General features: G+C 40.1%; 1 protein-coding gene across 4 annotated transcripts in view; it reads left to right on the forward strand.

The window, feature by feature from the left end:
- The window catches only part of STAT3 (signal transducer and activator of transcription 3), a 68,426-nt gene that overhangs the window by 46,656 nt on the left and 3,140 nt on the right, over positions 1 to 18,630 (forward strand). Inside the window, exons 3-23 of one of the 4 annotated variants that reach the window (XM_056816738.1) lie at positions 345 to 489; positions 1,199 to 1,297; positions 2,678 to 2,773; positions 2,962 to 3,043; positions 3,275 to 3,369; positions 3,535 to 3,686; positions 5,511 to 5,669; positions 5,793 to 5,885; positions 6,840 to 6,899; positions 7,902 to 7,931; positions 8,027 to 8,120; positions 8,206 to 8,253; positions 9,367 to 9,450; positions 10,439 to 10,537; positions 10,678 to 10,813; positions 11,530 to 11,582; positions 11,889 to 11,983; positions 12,139 to 12,278; positions 12,904 to 13,116; positions 17,616 to 17,658; positions 17,947 to 18,062. In XM_056816738.1, the coding sequence (XP_056672716.1) occupies positions 345 to 489; positions 1,199 to 1,297; positions 2,678 to 2,773; positions 2,962 to 3,043; positions 3,275 to 3,369; positions 3,535 to 3,686; positions 5,511 to 5,669; positions 5,793 to 5,885; positions 6,840 to 6,899; positions 7,902 to 7,931; positions 8,027 to 8,120; positions 8,206 to 8,253; positions 9,367 to 9,450; positions 10,439 to 10,537; positions 10,678 to 10,813; positions 11,530 to 11,582; positions 11,889 to 11,983; positions 12,139 to 12,278; positions 12,904 to 13,116; positions 17,616 to 17,658; positions 17,947 to 18,062 (2,132 nt within the window). The remainder of the gene's footprint in view (positions 1 to 344; positions 490 to 1,198; positions 1,298 to 2,677; positions 2,774 to 2,961; positions 3,044 to 3,274; positions 3,370 to 3,534; positions 3,687 to 5,510; positions 5,670 to 5,792; positions 5,886 to 6,839; positions 6,900 to 7,901; positions 7,932 to 8,026; positions 8,121 to 8,205; positions 8,254 to 9,366; positions 9,451 to 10,438; positions 10,538 to 10,677; positions 10,814 to 11,529; positions 11,583 to 11,888; positions 11,984 to 12,138; positions 12,279 to 12,903; positions 13,117 to 17,615; positions 17,659 to 17,946; positions 18,063 to 18,630) is intronic. The other 3 variants (XM_056816740.1, XM_056816739.1, XM_056816741.1) reach the window with 3 other exon arrangements.

Here is an 18,630-nt window from a genome sequence, read left to right on the forward strand (position 1 = left end):
GCTTAAACTGATGTTAATATAAGTTTGACAAGGTAGCGTAGACTGAAGAGAAGTAACTCAGGTCTTTTTTGGATGACTAGAGAAAATCAGCCAGGAATTAAGCCTTTGCTGTAGGTAAACCCTAAGGAGAATTAATTATATATTTAAAAAACAAACTAAGGAGAAGGTGAAGTTGTCAGTGGCATGCAGACATTTACTTTCAATGTGAACATGACCTAGAATCCACAAGACCTAATATTAGCTCTTGTTTTTTTCCCTTCTTGGTGGTGCTTTTCTTTTTGAATGAACCGCTTGAAAACTCTTTGCTTCTTTGGCTCATTCTCTAATTCCGTTTTTCCTTCTAGGGCATATGCTGCCAGTAAAGAGTCACATGCCACCTTGGTCTTCCATAACCTCTTGGGTGAGATTGACCAGCAATATAGTCGCTTCCTACAGGAGTCAAATGTCCTCTATCAACACAACCTGAGAAGAATCAAGCAGTTCCTGCAGGTAGGGCAGAAAAACTAAGATGAAAAGAGAAACTTGACCTTTAGGACAGGACCAATAGTCTTTTTTCTATCTTTGAGAATACTACTCCACTTACTTTTTCTCTAGGTGAAAGCCAAAGAGTTTTGGCCATTTGACGTGATGAGATACTCTTCTCCAAAATCTCAGTAACTGCAGCATTAGTGTTTTGTTACTTGGAACTCTCAGGCTATTAGAATAGCTGCATCCATTGTTAATAGGTAGCTCTAGGATAGGACATAGCATTTCCTGTGGTATTGAGATATATGGTACTACTTGGACAATCTCCCAGTGAAGTCAAGTTAGCAGGCTGTGTACTTGAACTTAAGCTACAGTTCTTTGCTTCTGAAAGAACAGAACAAAACTGCAACTCACATCTCATCCTTTCCTCCTTCCTCCTAGCCCCTGAGGCATGTTATTTTCCAGTAGAGGGTATGGTATGACTCTTAAGGATCTATGACTTTCATTGTCCAGTTCCACAAATATTTTGCACTTAATATGTACAAGATACTATGCTAGATTCTCAGTATGCTAAAATAAAAATGTAAAATAGCTTGTGAACAAGAGATAGGAGAGATGATACTCCTACTGTGGTATTCAAAAAGGAAAAAAAACTAATAAATAGCCTACACTCATATTTTTTTTAGCTAACCCTTCTCCTCCCCAACCCTACCCCTTCTCTCCTTCATTATAGAGCAGATATCTTGAAAAGCCAATGGAGATTGCCAGGATTGTGGCTCGGTGCCTGTGGGAGGAGTCTCGTCTCCTTCAGACTGCAGCCACAGCTGCCCAGGTGAGACATGGGCAAGAACAAAATAATGTTTGATAATGTACTCTCTGTCATGTAATAATTTGCTACTACTTATGTATTGTTAACTCTGGATGTTTTCTGGTAGTCAGAACTGAGTTATCAACATTCTTCATGCAATCACTCTATATATGTTTGTGAGACAGACATATGGAGCCTTAAGAATGCAATCTCACTTCTGTCTTGGAGCAGTGTGAGCCTAATTGGTCCATAGAAAGAATGAAACCCTGACCCTGCTTTGCTCATTTGGTTAGAATAGGGTGCTAATTATCCAAGACACTAGTAGTATGCTCCCATACTGGAAGTCAGTGCTGGGCTATTCCTTAGGTAAAGGAATTTAAGAGTAAATCCTCTAAACTTCTTACTTGTAATAGGAATACTAAGTAAAAATAGGAATGTCACATGTGTATCCAACTGTGGGTATTTATTCATACAGAAGATATTTGTGGTTCATTTCCAGCTGTATGATTAATTGTCTTAATTCATGTTTCCCAGAATAGGGTCATATTTCTTTTCCTGACTTAAAAAAAAAAAAAGCAACACTTAATTTGACATTTGGTATTTCCAAATTGCCAAGCCCATCAGGTATTGGTTCTGTCATGAGGACAAGATAGTTTACATTCATCCACATTAGCAATTTGTACTTAGTAGATGCTCAATTTCTGCATTCTTCAAAAATTCTTCTGATGAGTTCTCTATCTGTCTTTTTCTCTCTTTACATATTTTCTTAGAATATGAACTTTAAAAAAAACAAACCTTACCTGTCTGTCTTAGAATCAGTACTTATCTAAGCATAATACATAAGCATATGAAGTAGCTTAAGATCTAAAGAATCTAAGAATTGATTTTAAGACAGCAGCAAGGGCTGAACAATTGGGATTAAGTGACTTGCCCAGGGTCACACACCTAGGAAGTATCTAAGGCTCAATTTGAACTCAGATCCTTGTCTGCAGGCCTGGCTCTACATTCAATGTGCTATTTAGCTGCCTCAAATATAAACTTTTAAAGGCAAGAATTCCTTCAACACACATTTATTAAGTACCTGCTATAGGCCAGGCACTCTACTGGACACTGGAGATACAAAGATAAAAATGAAGAACACAGTCCCCTTGTCTGGAGCATTGTGCCTCTGACTCGGTTTTCTTGGGGTTAACATTTTTGCTGGTTGTCAGTGTTGTTGATGCTCAGGCCTGCAGCACCCAGGGAGCATTGGGTGATTATATGGCTGCTGGGCACAGTGCCAGGTTCATTACAGCTTCAGTTTTATGCTGGTATGGCAGAATTCCAAGGAGCTGCTGGGAATGGAGAGTGGGATTTCCCCCCATTTTGTACCTGTACTCACTTGTTTTTTTCCCTTTATGGCAGCAAGGAGGGCAAGCCAACCACCCCACAGCTGCTGTGGTGACAGAAAAACAACAGATGCTAGAACAACACTTGCAGGATGTGAGGAAAAGAGTACAGGTAAATGAGCCCCACCTGCGAAGGAGGGAGTCTGTGCATGGCACTTCAGTCTCATCTGTATGCCTTACTTGAAAGTTAGAGGCTCATTTTAGTTCCCTCTAGGAATATATTGATTTCTTTCTCCTCTCTCCTCCTCTCTACCCCTCTCGACCCCCCCAAAATAAATCCACACATGGAATGTTTTTCAGGATCTGGAACAGAAGATGAAAGTGGTGGAGAATCTCCAGGATGACTTTGATTTCAACTACAAGACACTAAAAAGTCAAGGAGGCACGTAGATATTGGAGATGTCAGGGGGAATAAATCCTCTAAAAAGTGTCAATTCAGGATAGGAGAGTGAAGGAATGAGGAGAGGGCATTGGAGGGTGGCTTTGTTTCCCAATACCTATTCTCTTTGGCTCTGAGGTCCATCAGAATTTGTCAGTACTTGAGCACTAAGAGCTTGCTAGAGCACAGATTATCTGTTGCCTGGTTAGTAAGCAGTTCGTTTTTCCTCTACAGACATGCAAGATCTCAATGGAAACAACCAGTCAGTGACTAGGCAAAAGATGCAGCAGCTGGAACAGATGCTGACTGCCCTGGACCAGATGCGTAGGGTAGGAGGATTAGACACTTTCCTTGATCCTTATCCCAAGCATTGCTTTCTTGTAACAGTGTGGCCTTGCATGTCCCACTTTTCACAGCTTCTTTATTTTGACTTGACTGTAGAGTGTGGTTAAAATATCCAAACGTTCCCCATTTTTGTCCCGGATTCCAAACAGGGAATTGTGAGTGAATTAGCAGGGCTTCTTTCAGCGATGGAGTACGTGCAGAAGACTCTCACAGATGAGGAGCTAGCTGACTGGAAGAGGAGACAACAGATTGCTTGTATTGGAGGCCCTCCCAACATCTGCCTAGATCGCCTAGAGAACTGGTAAAGCATAAGGAGGAACTTTTTTTGCTCTTTTCCCTAGAGCTGTGCTATGATATAGTCAGAGCTATAGGCCAAAACCCTGGATTAAGACTAAATACTCCAGGATTAAGGATCTTTTATTTGGCTTGTACAGTCATTCATAGGGGCAGCTATGTGGCTCAATGGATAAGAACACTATGTCTTAAATCAAGAGGGGCTGTATTCAAATTTGGCCTTGTATACTTACTATCTGTGTGACCCTGGGCAACCCCATTTGTAACCCCATTTGTCTAGCCCATGCCCTTCTCTCTTAGAGTTGTTACTAAGCCTGAAAGTAAGGATTAAAAAAAAAAAGATTAACTAAGCCTGGGGACTTTCATATATATAGATTTATACTGAACATGGTAGCAGGTCTATATAATCCTTAATACTGGGGAGGCCCATGATGAGACTGGTTGATCGATTCAGATCAGAAGTTCTGAATTAAAGCCAATCAGGTGTCTTTAGTCGTGTACCAGTATGGTGAACCTCCAATCAGAAGGGCCATCAGGCTACTCAGGGAGGGGGAAATTGGTCCAGGTTGAAAGTGGAGCAGGTTTGAACTTTGTGCTGATCAGCTCTGGGGCTAGACCCTTGGATACTGCTCTTCATATCTAGGTTGCACAGAAAGACCTAGCTTTAGAAAAATAATAAATAGACACAGGAATTTAGTTTTGTGATCAAAATGTTTTCAAAAACCTGTTGTATCAGGGAATAAAGGAAATTACTAGGAATGGAAGGAAGGAAGTACTTGAGATAGAGTGCTAAGTGCCTGGTGAGAAGCTCAGTAATCCCTAGGGTTGCCTTGCCTTCCTCCTCTGGGTTTTTTGTTTTTTTGAGAGCCTTTTATCTGTGTTGGACCATCAAGAGAAAAAGCTAAAGTGAGTGTCTTTAACCACTTGTTCTTTGTCTCACCCATTAATTCACTTTCTCTAGGGTGAATTCAGCCTGGCTGACCTTTTCCCCATCTGTGTGTATGTTATCACTCTTAGAAAAAATGAATTTGTTGTTGTTTGGATTATGGCTTCATATCTCCAAGGAACTACTGATACGGAAACCTCCTCCAACATTATAGTAATAATAAAAGCCAGCATTTATATAGCACTTTTAAGTTTTTCAGAGTACTTTATTATCTCATTTGATCTTCACAACTACCCTGGGATGAAAGTGTGGTTATTTATCCCCATTTTACAGATGAGAAAACTGAGGCATACAGGTAAAGTAACTTGTCCAAGATCACACAGCCAGTGGGTAGTAAGACCTTCCTGACTCCAGGCCCAGCACACTTCCCACTGTAATACCCCTACCTCTAACAACTCTGGGGATACTGAGAGGCTAAGGTATTTGCCTATGATCATTCAGCTAGCATATGTCTCAGGCAGTGCATGAACCTAGGTCTTACTGACTCCAGGCCAGCCCTCTGCCACCACCCTTTGTTGCCTCTTGTGAACAGATTTATTAATAGAGAAATACTACCCTAAATTTCAAATCCTTTGTCCTTGGATCCCGGGGTTCAGTTTTGTAAATAATTTTTAAGTGCAAGCTTCATAATGCCTCTCAATATAAGCTTTGATCTCAAATAAAAGATTTCCAAAGATTCCCTTTTATATTTTTTAAATTTAAATTTTTAAATTTTTTAAATTACAAAGTAATTGCAGTCAACAGACAGGGGCTTATTGCAGTGTGGGGAGTTTTGGGATGGTATTTATACCTTAGCCTTTCTTTTCCTATCTCCTTGAAAATTCATCTATACACAAAATCTCCATCCCTACTAATGTAACTTGGAGTCACTGATATTGTCTGCAGGATAACTTCCTTAGCTGAATCTCAGCTTCAGACTCGACAGCAGATAAAGAAGCTAGAAGAATTACAACAGAAAGTTTCCTACAAAGGGGACCCCATTGTCCAACACCGACCGATGCTGGAAGAGAGAATTGTGGAGCTGTTTAGGAATTTAATGAAAAGGTAATGGAGACTTTGTCATCTAGGAGAAGTCATTCCCAGTTTATTCAGCCTGAAGTGAGGAGGGCCTCAAATTTAACCTCTATCTAAGCTGCTTCTCTTCTCCCTGCCCTAATCTCTTTTTAGTGCCTTTGTTGTGGAGCGGCAGCCCTGCATGCCTATGCACCCTGATCGGCCCTTGGTCATCAAGACGGGTGTTCAGTTCACTACCAAAGTCAGGTGGGTCATGTCTGGCTGTTTTTAGGGTGGAGGCAGAAGCATTACCTGGAAAAGATTCTCTATTTCCAGATGGGTGGCTTTTCATTTGACATCAGTGTGAGGAGCAAGAGTGAGCCCCCCTCAAATCCATCCTGGCACATACCTATGATTCTAGGCCAGTTGGCAAGATTCCCAGTGTTTCCAATGATAACTTCACTGTCCCCCAACAACAACAATAAATGGTGCAGGTTACTTCCTAGCCTTCTATTCATATTATCCTCTAGGGAGAGTTCTTCCAGGAAGGTTAGCCAGTGATCCCTTCCAATTTTCTGGGTGAGGATCTATGCTTAGCTGTTGAAAAAACTAGCAGGCCCCTAGGATTTTCTCCTTTTAGCTGCTAAAGAAACTGCTATTCTTCTTTGATTATTAGTTTATTGAAGGTTGGAGTAAATGTCACCTTGCAGACACCAATGAGACTTGTAAGTGGGAGTATTAATTTCACACTTTTGTCCTTGAGCAGGTAGGTCAGGGTTTTGCCTTGCCACCCTCAGAATTTCCCTCTGTAGAAGTGCAGTTAATGTGCCTTTGGTTTCAGGTTTAGTAACCAGTATTTCAGCTGTGATATATGTATTCCTTAATACTTTTCATTAAGTTGTTTTTACATTTTCATGGCCTCTTCATACAGATTTCCATAACCCTAAGTTCTTGACTTCCCTACAAACACCACAAATACCCAACCTTAAGATGACAAAGACAGTGGTTTAGGGATTATGAAAGTGTAATTTGATGTCATGATTTTTGAGGGACAGAATTTGCCAAACTTTATTAAAATTATTAAGTAATCACCTGGAAATAAGGATTTCGTGATAGAATTAGACTTCTCTTTGTCTTGGGGAATCTTTGACTTATACATTGCCCCCTAATATAATTGGTTTCTATGTGACTATTAAGAAACTGTATCAACTTTTTTAATAGGTTATTGGTCAAATTTCCTGAGTTAAACTATCAACTCAAAATTAAAGTGTGCATTGACAAGTAAGTAACCTGTGACTTCAGCCTGGGTATTTTTTTGTGTTGGTTGGTTTTTTTGAATGAGGGGGTGGGAGGAAAGGACTTTCCGAAGACTGCTTAAAGGTGAAGATTCAGTCTTCAGTCTTCATTCAGAACTGTTAGTTTTTTTTAAAGAAGGAAAAAAAATCCCTTCATTTAGAAAGTCTGTACCTGACAGTCCTTTTCACTTATTGAGTGTGCACAGATAGCTTCTAAGGCAGAAAAGTGAAGTCAGAAAAGAAAAGGAAAATCCAGAATCTCTTCCCAAAAAACCTCCAGTTTAAGTATTGCATCTTGGGTTGTTTAAAATCTACCTCCAACTATCTTGGAGTTTAAGTAATATCATTTTTTAAAATCAGGTTGCTAACTATCTTTAGTGTTTATAATGGATTTTCTCTTATTCTGAAAGCTGTTATTCAAATTAACTCCTTAGGGGGGAAACCCTTTTAATTCTTTTAATATCCTTACTTCTTTCTCTTGTGGCAAAAACATACAATTTAAAGGAAAACTTCAGCACTTCTCACTGAACTGACCTAAAATCCCACAATGGTCTCTTTCCAATGTGATTTTGTTCAATAAAACATGTTTGACCCAATTTTTACTGCTTTTGAAGACAGAAATTAATACAAAATACAATTTGAATAAAATAATAGAAATTACTACTAGCTACCCTTACAGACACCTTGCTTTTTAAGAAATCTGTTTCTAACTTTGCTTTTTAAGGGCTCAGAACTTTCTTTTTCTCCTTTTTCTTTACTTAGAGCATCCCATTGCTATATATATAGATTGTCCCTAAAGTCTCAGTACAGTTTTAAGCAATAGCAACTTTTGGATCCTGGGTATATATTTAAAGCACATTCAAATAGAACAGTTTTCAAAAAGAACTGTGTAGTGATTTTTCCACAGGAGAATACAGAGTAAGCAAACAGGGGTTCATGAAGGAAAGTGGGACTTGTTTTATTGAAAATATTTGCTTATTCTCAACAGAGACTCTGGTGACGTTGCAGCATTAAGAGGGTAAGTTCTCTCTTGAAGATTCCTTTAATTCTTTTAATTCCATTTTCCATATCTCTACTCCCCAGCCACTCAGATGCTTTTCTTTTGTGATTCAGATCCCGGAAATTCAACATTCTGGGAACAAATACGAAAGTGATGAACATGGAGGAATCTAACAATGGCAGCCTCTCTGCAGAGTTCAAACACTTGGTATGCAGGAAACAACTTCTCTCTTATTTTCAGAGATAGGGCAAGAAGTGAACATTTGTGTGATGTGTTATGTTTCTTCCCATAGACCCTGAGGGAGCAGAGATGTGGCAATGGAGGCCGGGCCAATTGTGATGTAAGTTGGCAGGATGGTTGAGGGAGTGCTGACCTGGGAGGTATTAATTTTACCAAGCAAGTGTGAGTACGGAGAAGCAACTAGTGATTAGTATTGCAACCATTCAGAAAAGTAAATCATGGGCCTTTATCAGAAATCATTCTGGTGTGCCATATTATTGGTTAAATGCCAGTTCTGAATTGTTCTGGGAATTCACTCATTATCAGTCAGGGGACTTTCCAGCTTTCCCTTAACTCTTATACACAACCCTCAGAATCTTCCCATTTTTGCCTGGAACTTAAAAGGTTTTATTTCCAACACGTGCCAATTAAGGGCCAGTACTTTATCTGTCCAGGAAGGATAGTTATGGTAGGAAAAATGGGGAGAGGGTACCACATTGGAGATTTTTATGAGAATATGGTTATCTTTTCTTTTTCTTCCTTACTCTTTATGTATCCAACTATCCTTCAACTTCAAGTGATTACTCGAGTACTTAATTCATCTAATTTTGTTGGAAAAAAATCCTCCTGCCATTAAAACTGCAGATTGCAACCTTTTGGGATTGTGCTTTTAAGCCCTGTTGAGGACAAGCATCATATCTTCCATAGCTTGGATCTTCCTGAGCATGTATTCAGATATTTTTTGGCCTCTGCATGACTAATTTGGTCTCAGTACATTAATTTAGTTTAATTTAACAAACATTTTAAAATTAACTTCTATATGCAAAGAAACATACTTTGTACTCATTGAAGGAGATGGAAAAACGAATGGAAACATGATTCCTGTCCTCCTACTGCTTAAGTTTAGTGGAAGGATACAAAATCTATACCAATGACAAAAACATACAATAGACCATTAATGCATAAGACACAATCCAAGTGTCATGTGAGGTCATTAGGTAAGGTTAAAAAATAATTTCCTAAAGTTAGAAGTGGGAGGCGGCCATTGCAGGGAAGCAATCAAGGAATGCTTCATTCTTGGGAAAGGCAGCACTCTTGAAGGTTGAGTGATATATTACCTGGTGAGATAGAAAACTGGAGGTGAAAAGGTTACTCCCTCCCTTTTCTGCTGATGTTGGTGGATAACACTGTTCTCTCTGATCTCTGAAACTGGATCTCTATCTCTTCTTTACAGGCTTCTCTCATAGTGACTGAAGAACTTCATCTCATCACCTTTGAGACAGAAGTTTACCATCAAGGCCTAAAGATTGACTTGGAGGTTAGCCTTACAGGAGAAGCTGAGTGGGGAGGGGCATCTTTAGGAAAAAAGTAGGGCAGGCAGGGTTGTCTAGAGACAAGATAACCTGAGTATTGGTTGCTGAGCAACTTTATTTTATTTATTTATTTTTAAGCTTTTACCTTCCATCTTAGAATCAGCACTATGTATTGGTTCCAAGGTAGAAGAACAGTAAGGGCTAGGCAATGGAGGTTAAGTGCCTTGCCCAGAGTCATACAGATAGAAAATGTTTGAGGCCAGATTTGAACATAGGAGCTCCCGTCTCCAGGCCTGGCTCTCAATCCACTGAGCTACCCAGCTGCTCCCAGCAACTTCATTTTAAACAGTTATCATTTGGAGCTTCTTGTTCTCCCTGTGTCCTCACCTCCAACTTGCCTTACCCCCTTTCTTAGTGATTTCTATAGGCATGACCCTGAATTAGACACTTTGGAGGAAACAGAAGTAATTCTCCAATCTAAGCCAACTTAACATGAAATTTGGATAAGCCTAAGAGACTAATTTGTTTTGCAAAAGGATTCACTATAGAATTCCTTAAGTCATTTTTTTTAAACTCCTAACATATTTGAAACAGTTTTCTTTGTAGCAGTTTGGTTTACACATCCAACTTTCAGAAACACTTCCATTAGATAAAATAAGGCACTTGTTGAGAGCACTGGGTCTAGTAAAAGGAGAGAAGCTCTGCTTAGAAATACCCCTAGTTTTTCAGTTTGGAAATTTGAAACCTCATACAGTTCAATGACTTGGTCAGGGTTACCTTGGGAGTTAGTAGCAATGCTGGAACTAGCATTCTGCTCTTCTGACTTCAAACCTGGGGTTCTTTGCACAAACTAACCTGTGCAAGGATGCAGACCTAGAGCATTTGGTTGAGATTAGTGTTAAATGTGATTGCAGGATGTTTTATCCTCCCAGGAGATGGGGGATTGAGAGGTTGGAAGATACTTTGACAGTTCTGTTTATTTTTTTTCCACAGACACACTCCTTACCTGTTGTGGTGATCTCTAACATTTGTCAGATGCCAAATGCCTGGGCTTCAATCCTTTGGTATAATATGTTGACCAATAACCCCAAGGTTAGTGTACAGCCACAAAGGGAGCCATGTGGCTCTTTTCTGTGGTTAGGGGTAGCTTCCTGTTCTTCTGTGGGTATCTTTAAACCTAACCTTCTTGCCATCTCACTGATGTGTGTGTGTGATGTTTGTTTCTTGAGCAGAACGTTAACTTTTTCACGAAGCCCCCTATCGGGACATGGGATCAAGTTGCTGAAGTGCTAAGCTGGCAGTTTTCTTCTACCACAAAGCGGGGCTTGAGCATTGAGCAGTTGACTACACTAGCAGAGAAGCTCTTAGGTGGGTAACCTTCTGTCTCTTCTCTCTGCCTTTTTAGAAATGTAATGTTTCACTGAAAAAAATAAAATTATTGTTATAATGCTATTCATTCAGAAAATCTAACTGCAGATGTATAAGAGAATGAGGTGTCAACAAACTTATGCTCCATAGAGGCTAGGAATAGGGGAAGGAGAAGCACTTACATTTGAGGGAGGCCTTTCTGTGGGCTTTAGGGGCCAAAATTCTTCTCTTGAGATTCCTGTTATTCCTCCCCATGATCTCTTACCCTCTGGAATCTTATGTTCCCACATTAGATGATAAAGTCAAAGTCACAGCATCACATGTCCAGTCCTCCTACAAACTCCCTGACTTCTTTTAATGAAGAATTTCAAGGGACAGCTAGGTGGCTTAATGGCCGGGAGAGCCAGTTCTGGGAGATCCTGGATTCAAATTTGGTCTCAGACATGTTCTATCTGTGTAACCCTGAACAAGGCACTTGCTTACTTGCTTCCCCTCCTCCCCCTTTTGCCTAGCCTTTATTGCTCTTCTGCCTTGGAAACAATACATGGTATTGATTCTAAGACAAAAGATAATTTTAAAAAGAATTTCAAGATACTTAGGTACTACAGAGTGTGTGTCCATAACCCAGAATAGTATGAATATGGATTATTCTTAGGAAATCAGACCTGGATATGGAGTTTAAAAATCTCACCACTTGATTCTCTTCCCTTTTTTAGGACCTGGTGTGAATTACTCAGGGTGCCAGATCACATGGGCCAAATTTTGCAAAGTAAGCACTCCTGTTATTGAGCCTCTGTTGGCCTGCCTATAGTTGGGGATGGGAAGGAAGGAGTATCCTTGAAAATTTGACATCTTTCTGAGAATAGAAATTGGTTCTCTGTTGAGATAATGGAGTGTAGCTATATACTCAGATTTTGGGGAGGACAGTGTACCTTAGTCTAAGGTGAGAAGGGAGCATTAGTCATACACTCTCAGTACATGCACTGTATTCTTTGGGGGGGAGTTTAGTACTGTATGGAGTGAGGAATTGTAACAGCCATTGCAGATGCTAGATTTAACACATCCTTCTCCCCAGGAAAACATGGCTGGCAAAGGTTTCTCTTTCTGGGTTTGGTTGGACAACATTATTGACCTTGTGAAAAAGTATATCTTGGCATTGTGGAATGAAGGGTAAGCCAATACTCTCAGCTGCTTGGAGGAGGAAGAGAAAGCACACTTTGGGGGGGGGGGGGGATTCTAGTTTCTGAAGAAGCTCCTTGACATGTAGCATTGGAGTAGTGAGGAGGATGGGTCTTAACTCTCTTCTTTGCCCTTTTTGGCCACAGATATATAATGGGCTTCATTAGCAAGGAACGAGAGAGAGCCATCCTGAGCACGAAACCCCCTGGGACCTTCCTGTTGAGGTTCAGCGAGAGCAGCAAAGAGGGAGGCATCACCTTCACATGGGTGGAGAAGGATATTAGTGGTGAGCTGGAACAAAGGCCTTCCCTCACCACGCCCCTTGCTGTTGGTAACCATGACCATCCACAGCCTGCCCCCTTGTGGTGTTTGATGTATTCTAAGCAGCCTTGCCTCAGTTACAAAGGGACATTTAGGTGCTTTGTTTTCCTTTATGGTGATATCAGTAGTACTGAATTAAGACAAGTCTCATCTGCCCAGGGCATTTAAGAGGCAAGGGCTGAACTAGATGGCCGGACATGTTCTTTTCTAGCCCAAGGATTCTCTTTATTTTCATTTCTTTGATCTTGTGATTAGGACATTTTCTAAGAGAACATTTCCCAACCTACCTTACTGAATAAGAAACTGACTGCTCAGTCTTTTGCTATAAAGTCTTTCCACCAGAGGGGGCTCCATGACTAACCTTCAAGGTTGTCCTCCTTTCTCTTTGTTCCCTAAAGCTCTTTCTGATTCCCAACACCAGACCATTGGGCACTGTGTCCAGAGCCTCAGACCATACCTATGAAAGACTTTGTATAAAATGCTTTTCCATATAAATGTAAGGTGTTGGTAATTGTTATTGTCATTTTGTCCTTCTGAGGGGATCTGTAAGCATATGGCTAATGGTCTTCCCTTCTCATATTCCACCACAGGCAAGACCCAGATCCAGTCAGTGGAACCATACACCAAACAGCAGCTGAACAATATGTCCTTTGCCGAGATCATCATGGGCTATAAAATCATGGATGCCACCAACATCCTGGTGTCTCCCCTGGTCTATCTCTACCCTGACATTCCCAAGGAGGAGGCGTTTGGAAAGTATTGCCGGCCAGAGAGCCAGGAACATCCTGAAGCTGACCCAGGTAGTCGTTGATTTTCCCTGTACCAGGAATTGAATTCTGAGTCCCTTTGGAGAGGTGGAAAGTCACTGGGTCCCTGGAGGATAGAAAGGTAATGTGTTATGATCTAGTGAGTCAGTGATGTTCACTGCTGTCACCACCATAGATGAGAGCCCTTGTGGCAGAAATACAGAGAAAGAAGGAAATGGGTCATTCATTCTAGGAATTCTTAGTTTAATGAGAGGCACAGAACAAACATACAAAACCTTAAACCTTCAGACAATGTTGAGAAAGGAGCTGCAGCAACAGTTGGATACATAGAACTCTGCCTTGTGTTTCCTAAGTTTTTTTTTTACTGTAGGTGGCAACACTAGATGAGAAGTGAAAGGAGCTAAAGCAAAGGATGGGATAATAGTGCATTGGGGTTAGTCACAGATTTCCTGGATGTGGTAAGCATTTAATTTGCACTGAAGGAAGGAAATGTAAGACCATAGGATTGTAGAGTTAGAGCTGGAAAAGACCTTAGAGGTCAGTGAGTCCAACTCTTATTTTACACAGAAAGAAACAAACTAAAGCCCAGAGGATTTAGTTACTTCCCCAGAATCATAGATAGATAGGGGGTATCTGATCGAATTTGTCCCTGGTCTTCCTTACTCCAAGACTAACCCCCTAACAACTGACCACACTCCATCTGGATTCTTGCGCAGGTTGGGGCAGTGGGCTAGGTAAGAGACAGTAGTATGTACATTCTATGAGGGAAAGGCTTTGTTCTTTGGGGGTTTGTGATAGGAGAGGTAGTGTGGTTTAGTGGACAGAGTGTGAGATTGGGAGACCAGTGACTGGGTTTAAGTTTTTCTCTGAAACTTAATAGCTAGATGACTATTGGCAAGTCCCTTAACCCCTGGAGCCGTAAGCAAAACTCTAAGGCATTGCTGGTTTTGATTGGCTTTGCTTAGAATTTCCTCCCCAAGAATTTCCCACCATGATGTAAAACCAATCACAAATCATTCATGAACTCTCATATATGCAAACATAGGAAATACAGTCTACATAGTGACCAGAGGGAGGTACTTAGAATCTAGAAGACCTGGGTTCAAGTCCCACTTCTAACATGAGGAGAGTAACCAGGCAATTATTGGTACTGTGGGCAGTTCTTTTAAGACTGTAAGTTTTCTTTAAATTGCTGTCTCTCATTTTTATGTCTCTTTGATTTCCAAATATCTTCCTCTTCCTCTCTCCTACCTAATTCCATGTAACAAAGATTTAAAGCCTTACTCAAACCAATGTGTCTAACATATTGATCACATTTGACAGTTTATGCAGTAAGTACTTCATATTCATGTTATCTGCCTCTTCAGGGAAGAGATGGAAGTATATTTCCTCAGTTGTTCTCTGAAGCCAAGCTTGGTCATTATAATTTTTAAAAATTCAGTTTCCTTTTCTTTTCTTTTTATTAACTGCTAAAGTTATTGTTTATATTGTTTCTTGGTTCTGGTTTACTTCTCTATGCAACAGTTCATGTAAATCTAACCATGTTTCTCTGAATTTTTCATCTTAAATTTTTTTCTAAAATGAAGTTTAATTCTAGTAGATACATATATCACACAATTTGTTTAGCCATTCTGTTGTCAATGAGCATTTTGTTTTGTTTTTTTGCTACCACAAAAAAGTGCTACTCTGAATATTTTGGTGCATATGGGACTTGTCCTTTCTGTCCCCCTTGGGGGATATATCTAGCTGAAGGATCTCTGAATCAAAGAGTATAGATATTTCCAGTCATTTATTCTTTAAAATAATTCCAAATTGCTTTCCATAATGACAGTAGCTCCTCCACTAATGCACACAGATGGGCTTCATAGCCCATCCAACTTTGACTATTTTTAGCTTTTGTCATCTTTGACAATTTATTAGTATTTGGTGAAGCCTCATGATTGTTTCAATGTGTAGTTTTCTTAGCCCTTTAAAACAGACTTTTCTAGAGTTAATAATTTACAGTTTATCTTTTGAGGACATTTTGTTCATATTTGCGGACTACTGATCCATTGGTAAGATTCTAAGTTATAAACAGACTGTACTTCATTCCTATAATTGGAATTCCATGGACCTTGATATGTGTACATAAAAATTCCATATATATAAATATATATTTATTTATATATTATTGTGTTTATATATTTTTATACTTGAAACCAATGGCTGCATCATTCAATCCCCTTCCAAGAGGGAGTGCAGGGCTTTCATTCACACCCCTCTAGGTCTTTTTTCTGCTGTAATTTTCCAGACTTTCTAGAGGACTCATCCAAGTCATGGTAGAGATTCTACAATTATGTTAAAATTCACAGAATACAAAATGGAAAATGTTCTTTCTTGCAGTCAGCTTCATTTGCTCCTCTTTTCCCCTAATCTAGTCCCATTTTCCTTTTGTTTTACCACGATTTTAAGGGAATTTCAGAATATGAACTTCTTACAAATTAAAAGCATCCATTAAGAATTGCATGTGTGAAATGGGGAAGTAGAGAAGGAGATTTTGACCTGAACTAATTAGGTCTCCTTTTGCCTTTCTTTGTTTTGCCAATTCAGTTTGTTCATGATGCAGTTTATGACGTGGCTTCCTGGTTGCTCCTTATCTCTCTCTCTCCACCTTGCCCTTCAGTTGGAGATCTGTTAATCAGCCCCTGTCACTTCTGCCTTTTTGTTTTGTAGAGACCATCCAGGCCTTTGGCTGGTAGTTTGGCTATTTATGCTTTAAGATCTAAGATCCCAATCTAAAACACCATCCTTGATTAGCGTTTTCCTCTTCCTATCATGTTTGGAGAAGGATTGGCCTTCTTTGAGGCTCCCATTGTCTCCTGGGGAAGGATGTCAGTCACAAGAAAGAAACTGATCATGCAATAACTCGATTGCCTTTGTTAGGAGGAAAGTGGATGAGTCACAGATCATGTACCTTCTGCACATGATGAGGCAGTTAAAATCAAGAATGGGAAAATAAATGGGTCCGTGTTTGTGGCATGAAGAAAAGGGTCAAGACAGCCCCCCAACAAAGAGCTTTCTGGCTATCACTATTTTCTGCTTCCACTGTTAGGTCCCATGATGGCAAGTCTGTCTCCTCCTAAGATCCTCCCCCCATGGCTCCTTCCACATTCTAAAACAACATAGCCATTTAAAAATCACAAACTGTTTGCCAGTTAAAGGAACTTCAGAATTTGAACTTCTTACAATTTTAAGTAAATCTCATTCATAGATGTTTTCAGGTTCATAACTTTACCAGGAGTGAAGCGATTATCTATTCTCTTTTCTCATCCACCATACCCACTTCACAAAAGCCAAAGATCCTTCTTTCCATAACCTTGGTCACTAAAGATCTTTTCTTTCTGGAATGCACATCTGCCTATAGTAGCTTCTTCTATATTTTGAAGCCTTTCATATAGCCACCAGAACCCTCACCCAGCAGGTTCTGCTTGACACCTCCCCTATCTTTGAGAAATTCCCTGTATAGCCCCTTAATTCAATCCCTCTTCATTCTTTATGATATTTCAGTTTCTGGTTAAGCCCTTATCTTCACATATCTGCCTTGTCAGCCTTCTTACTCTCAAGTTATTTGCCTGCCTGAGGGGCACAAAGCTCACATCAGAATTCTAAGGCCTAAAGTACCATCAGCATAGATACGAGCATTTAAAATATCTAAAACTCAGTTAAATCAGCCCTTGCCAAATTGTACTGTCCCAAACAGGAATCAGAATGGAATTAGGAATGAAAGAGACCTTACATATAATTTGCCTTTGCTAGACATCTTCACTTTACAGATTAAGAAATTGAGTCCCTGTGATAGTAGGTGATTTACTTGGGGTTACCTAATAGGCCAGGGGTAGAACTTCATTCTCCTCACTCCATCAAGTATGCTTTATAAAATACCCAGTATAACTATCTTTGTATTACATTTTGTGGGCTAATAGTTTTTGCTGAGGACTATATTAGGTTGATACTTTCATTTTGAAGTCTATTGTAAGCCTAGAGTATTTTTAAAAACACAATGGAAGGCAAATTTGTTTTTAACAAATTCCCAGGCCATTACCCATAATTGCTTGTGGTTCTGAGTATCCTGCAGAGAGCTCTGTGGATCTGGCCCTCGTTTCCTGAGACCTTTAGATTTTAGACACATCATGACACAAACAAATAAGTAAAAGAACAGAAGCAAAAATGTTCAGCCAGGGTCTGAATTAAAAGTAAGCTCGGAAATCCTGAAGAATTGGGGTAAATACGAAAACAGTTGGAATCAGTTGGGGAGGAGGATTTATGGGGATCTCCAAGTCCAGATGGGGGCAAGGTGATGGTAACTTCATGCTACTCTATTAGACAGTGATTTGAATGAAGATAGGAGCATTCATGAATACTTCTATCCCATACTGATGCCTAGGATGCAGTGAAAATCTGACATCATAGAGTCTCCTTGGGCCAGGGATAGCTCTCTTATGTTTTTGTAAATTCAGGTCCCATTTAACAGGACTGGGTTTCCTTGCTTTTCACAGGTGCTGCCCCATACCTGAAGACAAAGTTTATCTGTGTGACCCCGTAAGTGTTTTTCCCCATTGTTCCTCCATTCCTTGTGCCCTGAGTTACCCTCATAGTAGAAAACTGGGTGAAAGAGAACTATTGAGGGGCTAGGGAGGGGTCCCCTGAAAACCACAGTCATTTCCTAAAATGACCTCTGTGTGTTAGAAGCTTGAGCTTTTGTTTTTTATGTTGGAAACCAGAGTTTGATGGCTTGTTGTGTGTGTGTTGTTTTTCTTTTTTTCTCTATTATGTCGTGTCAACCCCACCCATTCCCCCCACCCCCACCCTGCTCCCCATTTCCTACAGAACGACCTGCAGCAATACCATTGACCTGCCGATGTCCCCCCGCACTTTAGATTCATTGATGCAGTTTGGAAATAATGGTGAAGGAGCTGAGCCCTCATCAGGAGGGGGACAGTTTGGTGAGTGTACAGTTGGCAAAAATCCCAGATTTCTTCCTTGGAGTGGAAACTAGATCATTGTGAAAAATTTTCACACTTCATTTCAGCCCAATTTGTTAACCTTTTCCCTAACTAGCTTTTGACCAAAACTGCTCTATGTATACAAGGAGCAGAATAGATGGCATTTAAGACTGATAAGTAATCCGCCCTCTAAATCACTCAGCCATATTTTATTGTTGTTGAGTCATTTCAATCATATCCAACCCTTTGTTGACCCCATTTGGGGTCTTCTTGGCAAAGGTTTGCCATTTTCTTCTCTAGCTCATTTTACAGAAGATGAAATAGGGTTGCTTGACTTGCCCAGGGTCACACAACTAGTAAGTATCTGAGGCCAGATTTGAACTCAGGGAGATGAATCTTCCTAACTTCAGTCTCAGCATTCTTGCCTAGCTGCCCTGCCTCAGCTATATAGCTGTTTATACAGTGGGTTCATTTTAGTAGACACGGTACCTTACCACAACTTGGAAGGTAGCTTTCTGGACTCCTAAAACATTTCATTTACACATATTACCCACTTTAACACCAAACA

Source organism: Monodelphis domestica, chromosome 2, assembly GCF_027887165.1.
Source record: "Monodelphis domestica isolate mMonDom1 chromosome 2, mMonDom1.pri, whole genome shotgun sequence".
NCBI lineage: Eukaryota > Metazoa > Chordata > Mammalia > Didelphimorphia > Didelphidae > Monodelphis > Monodelphis domestica.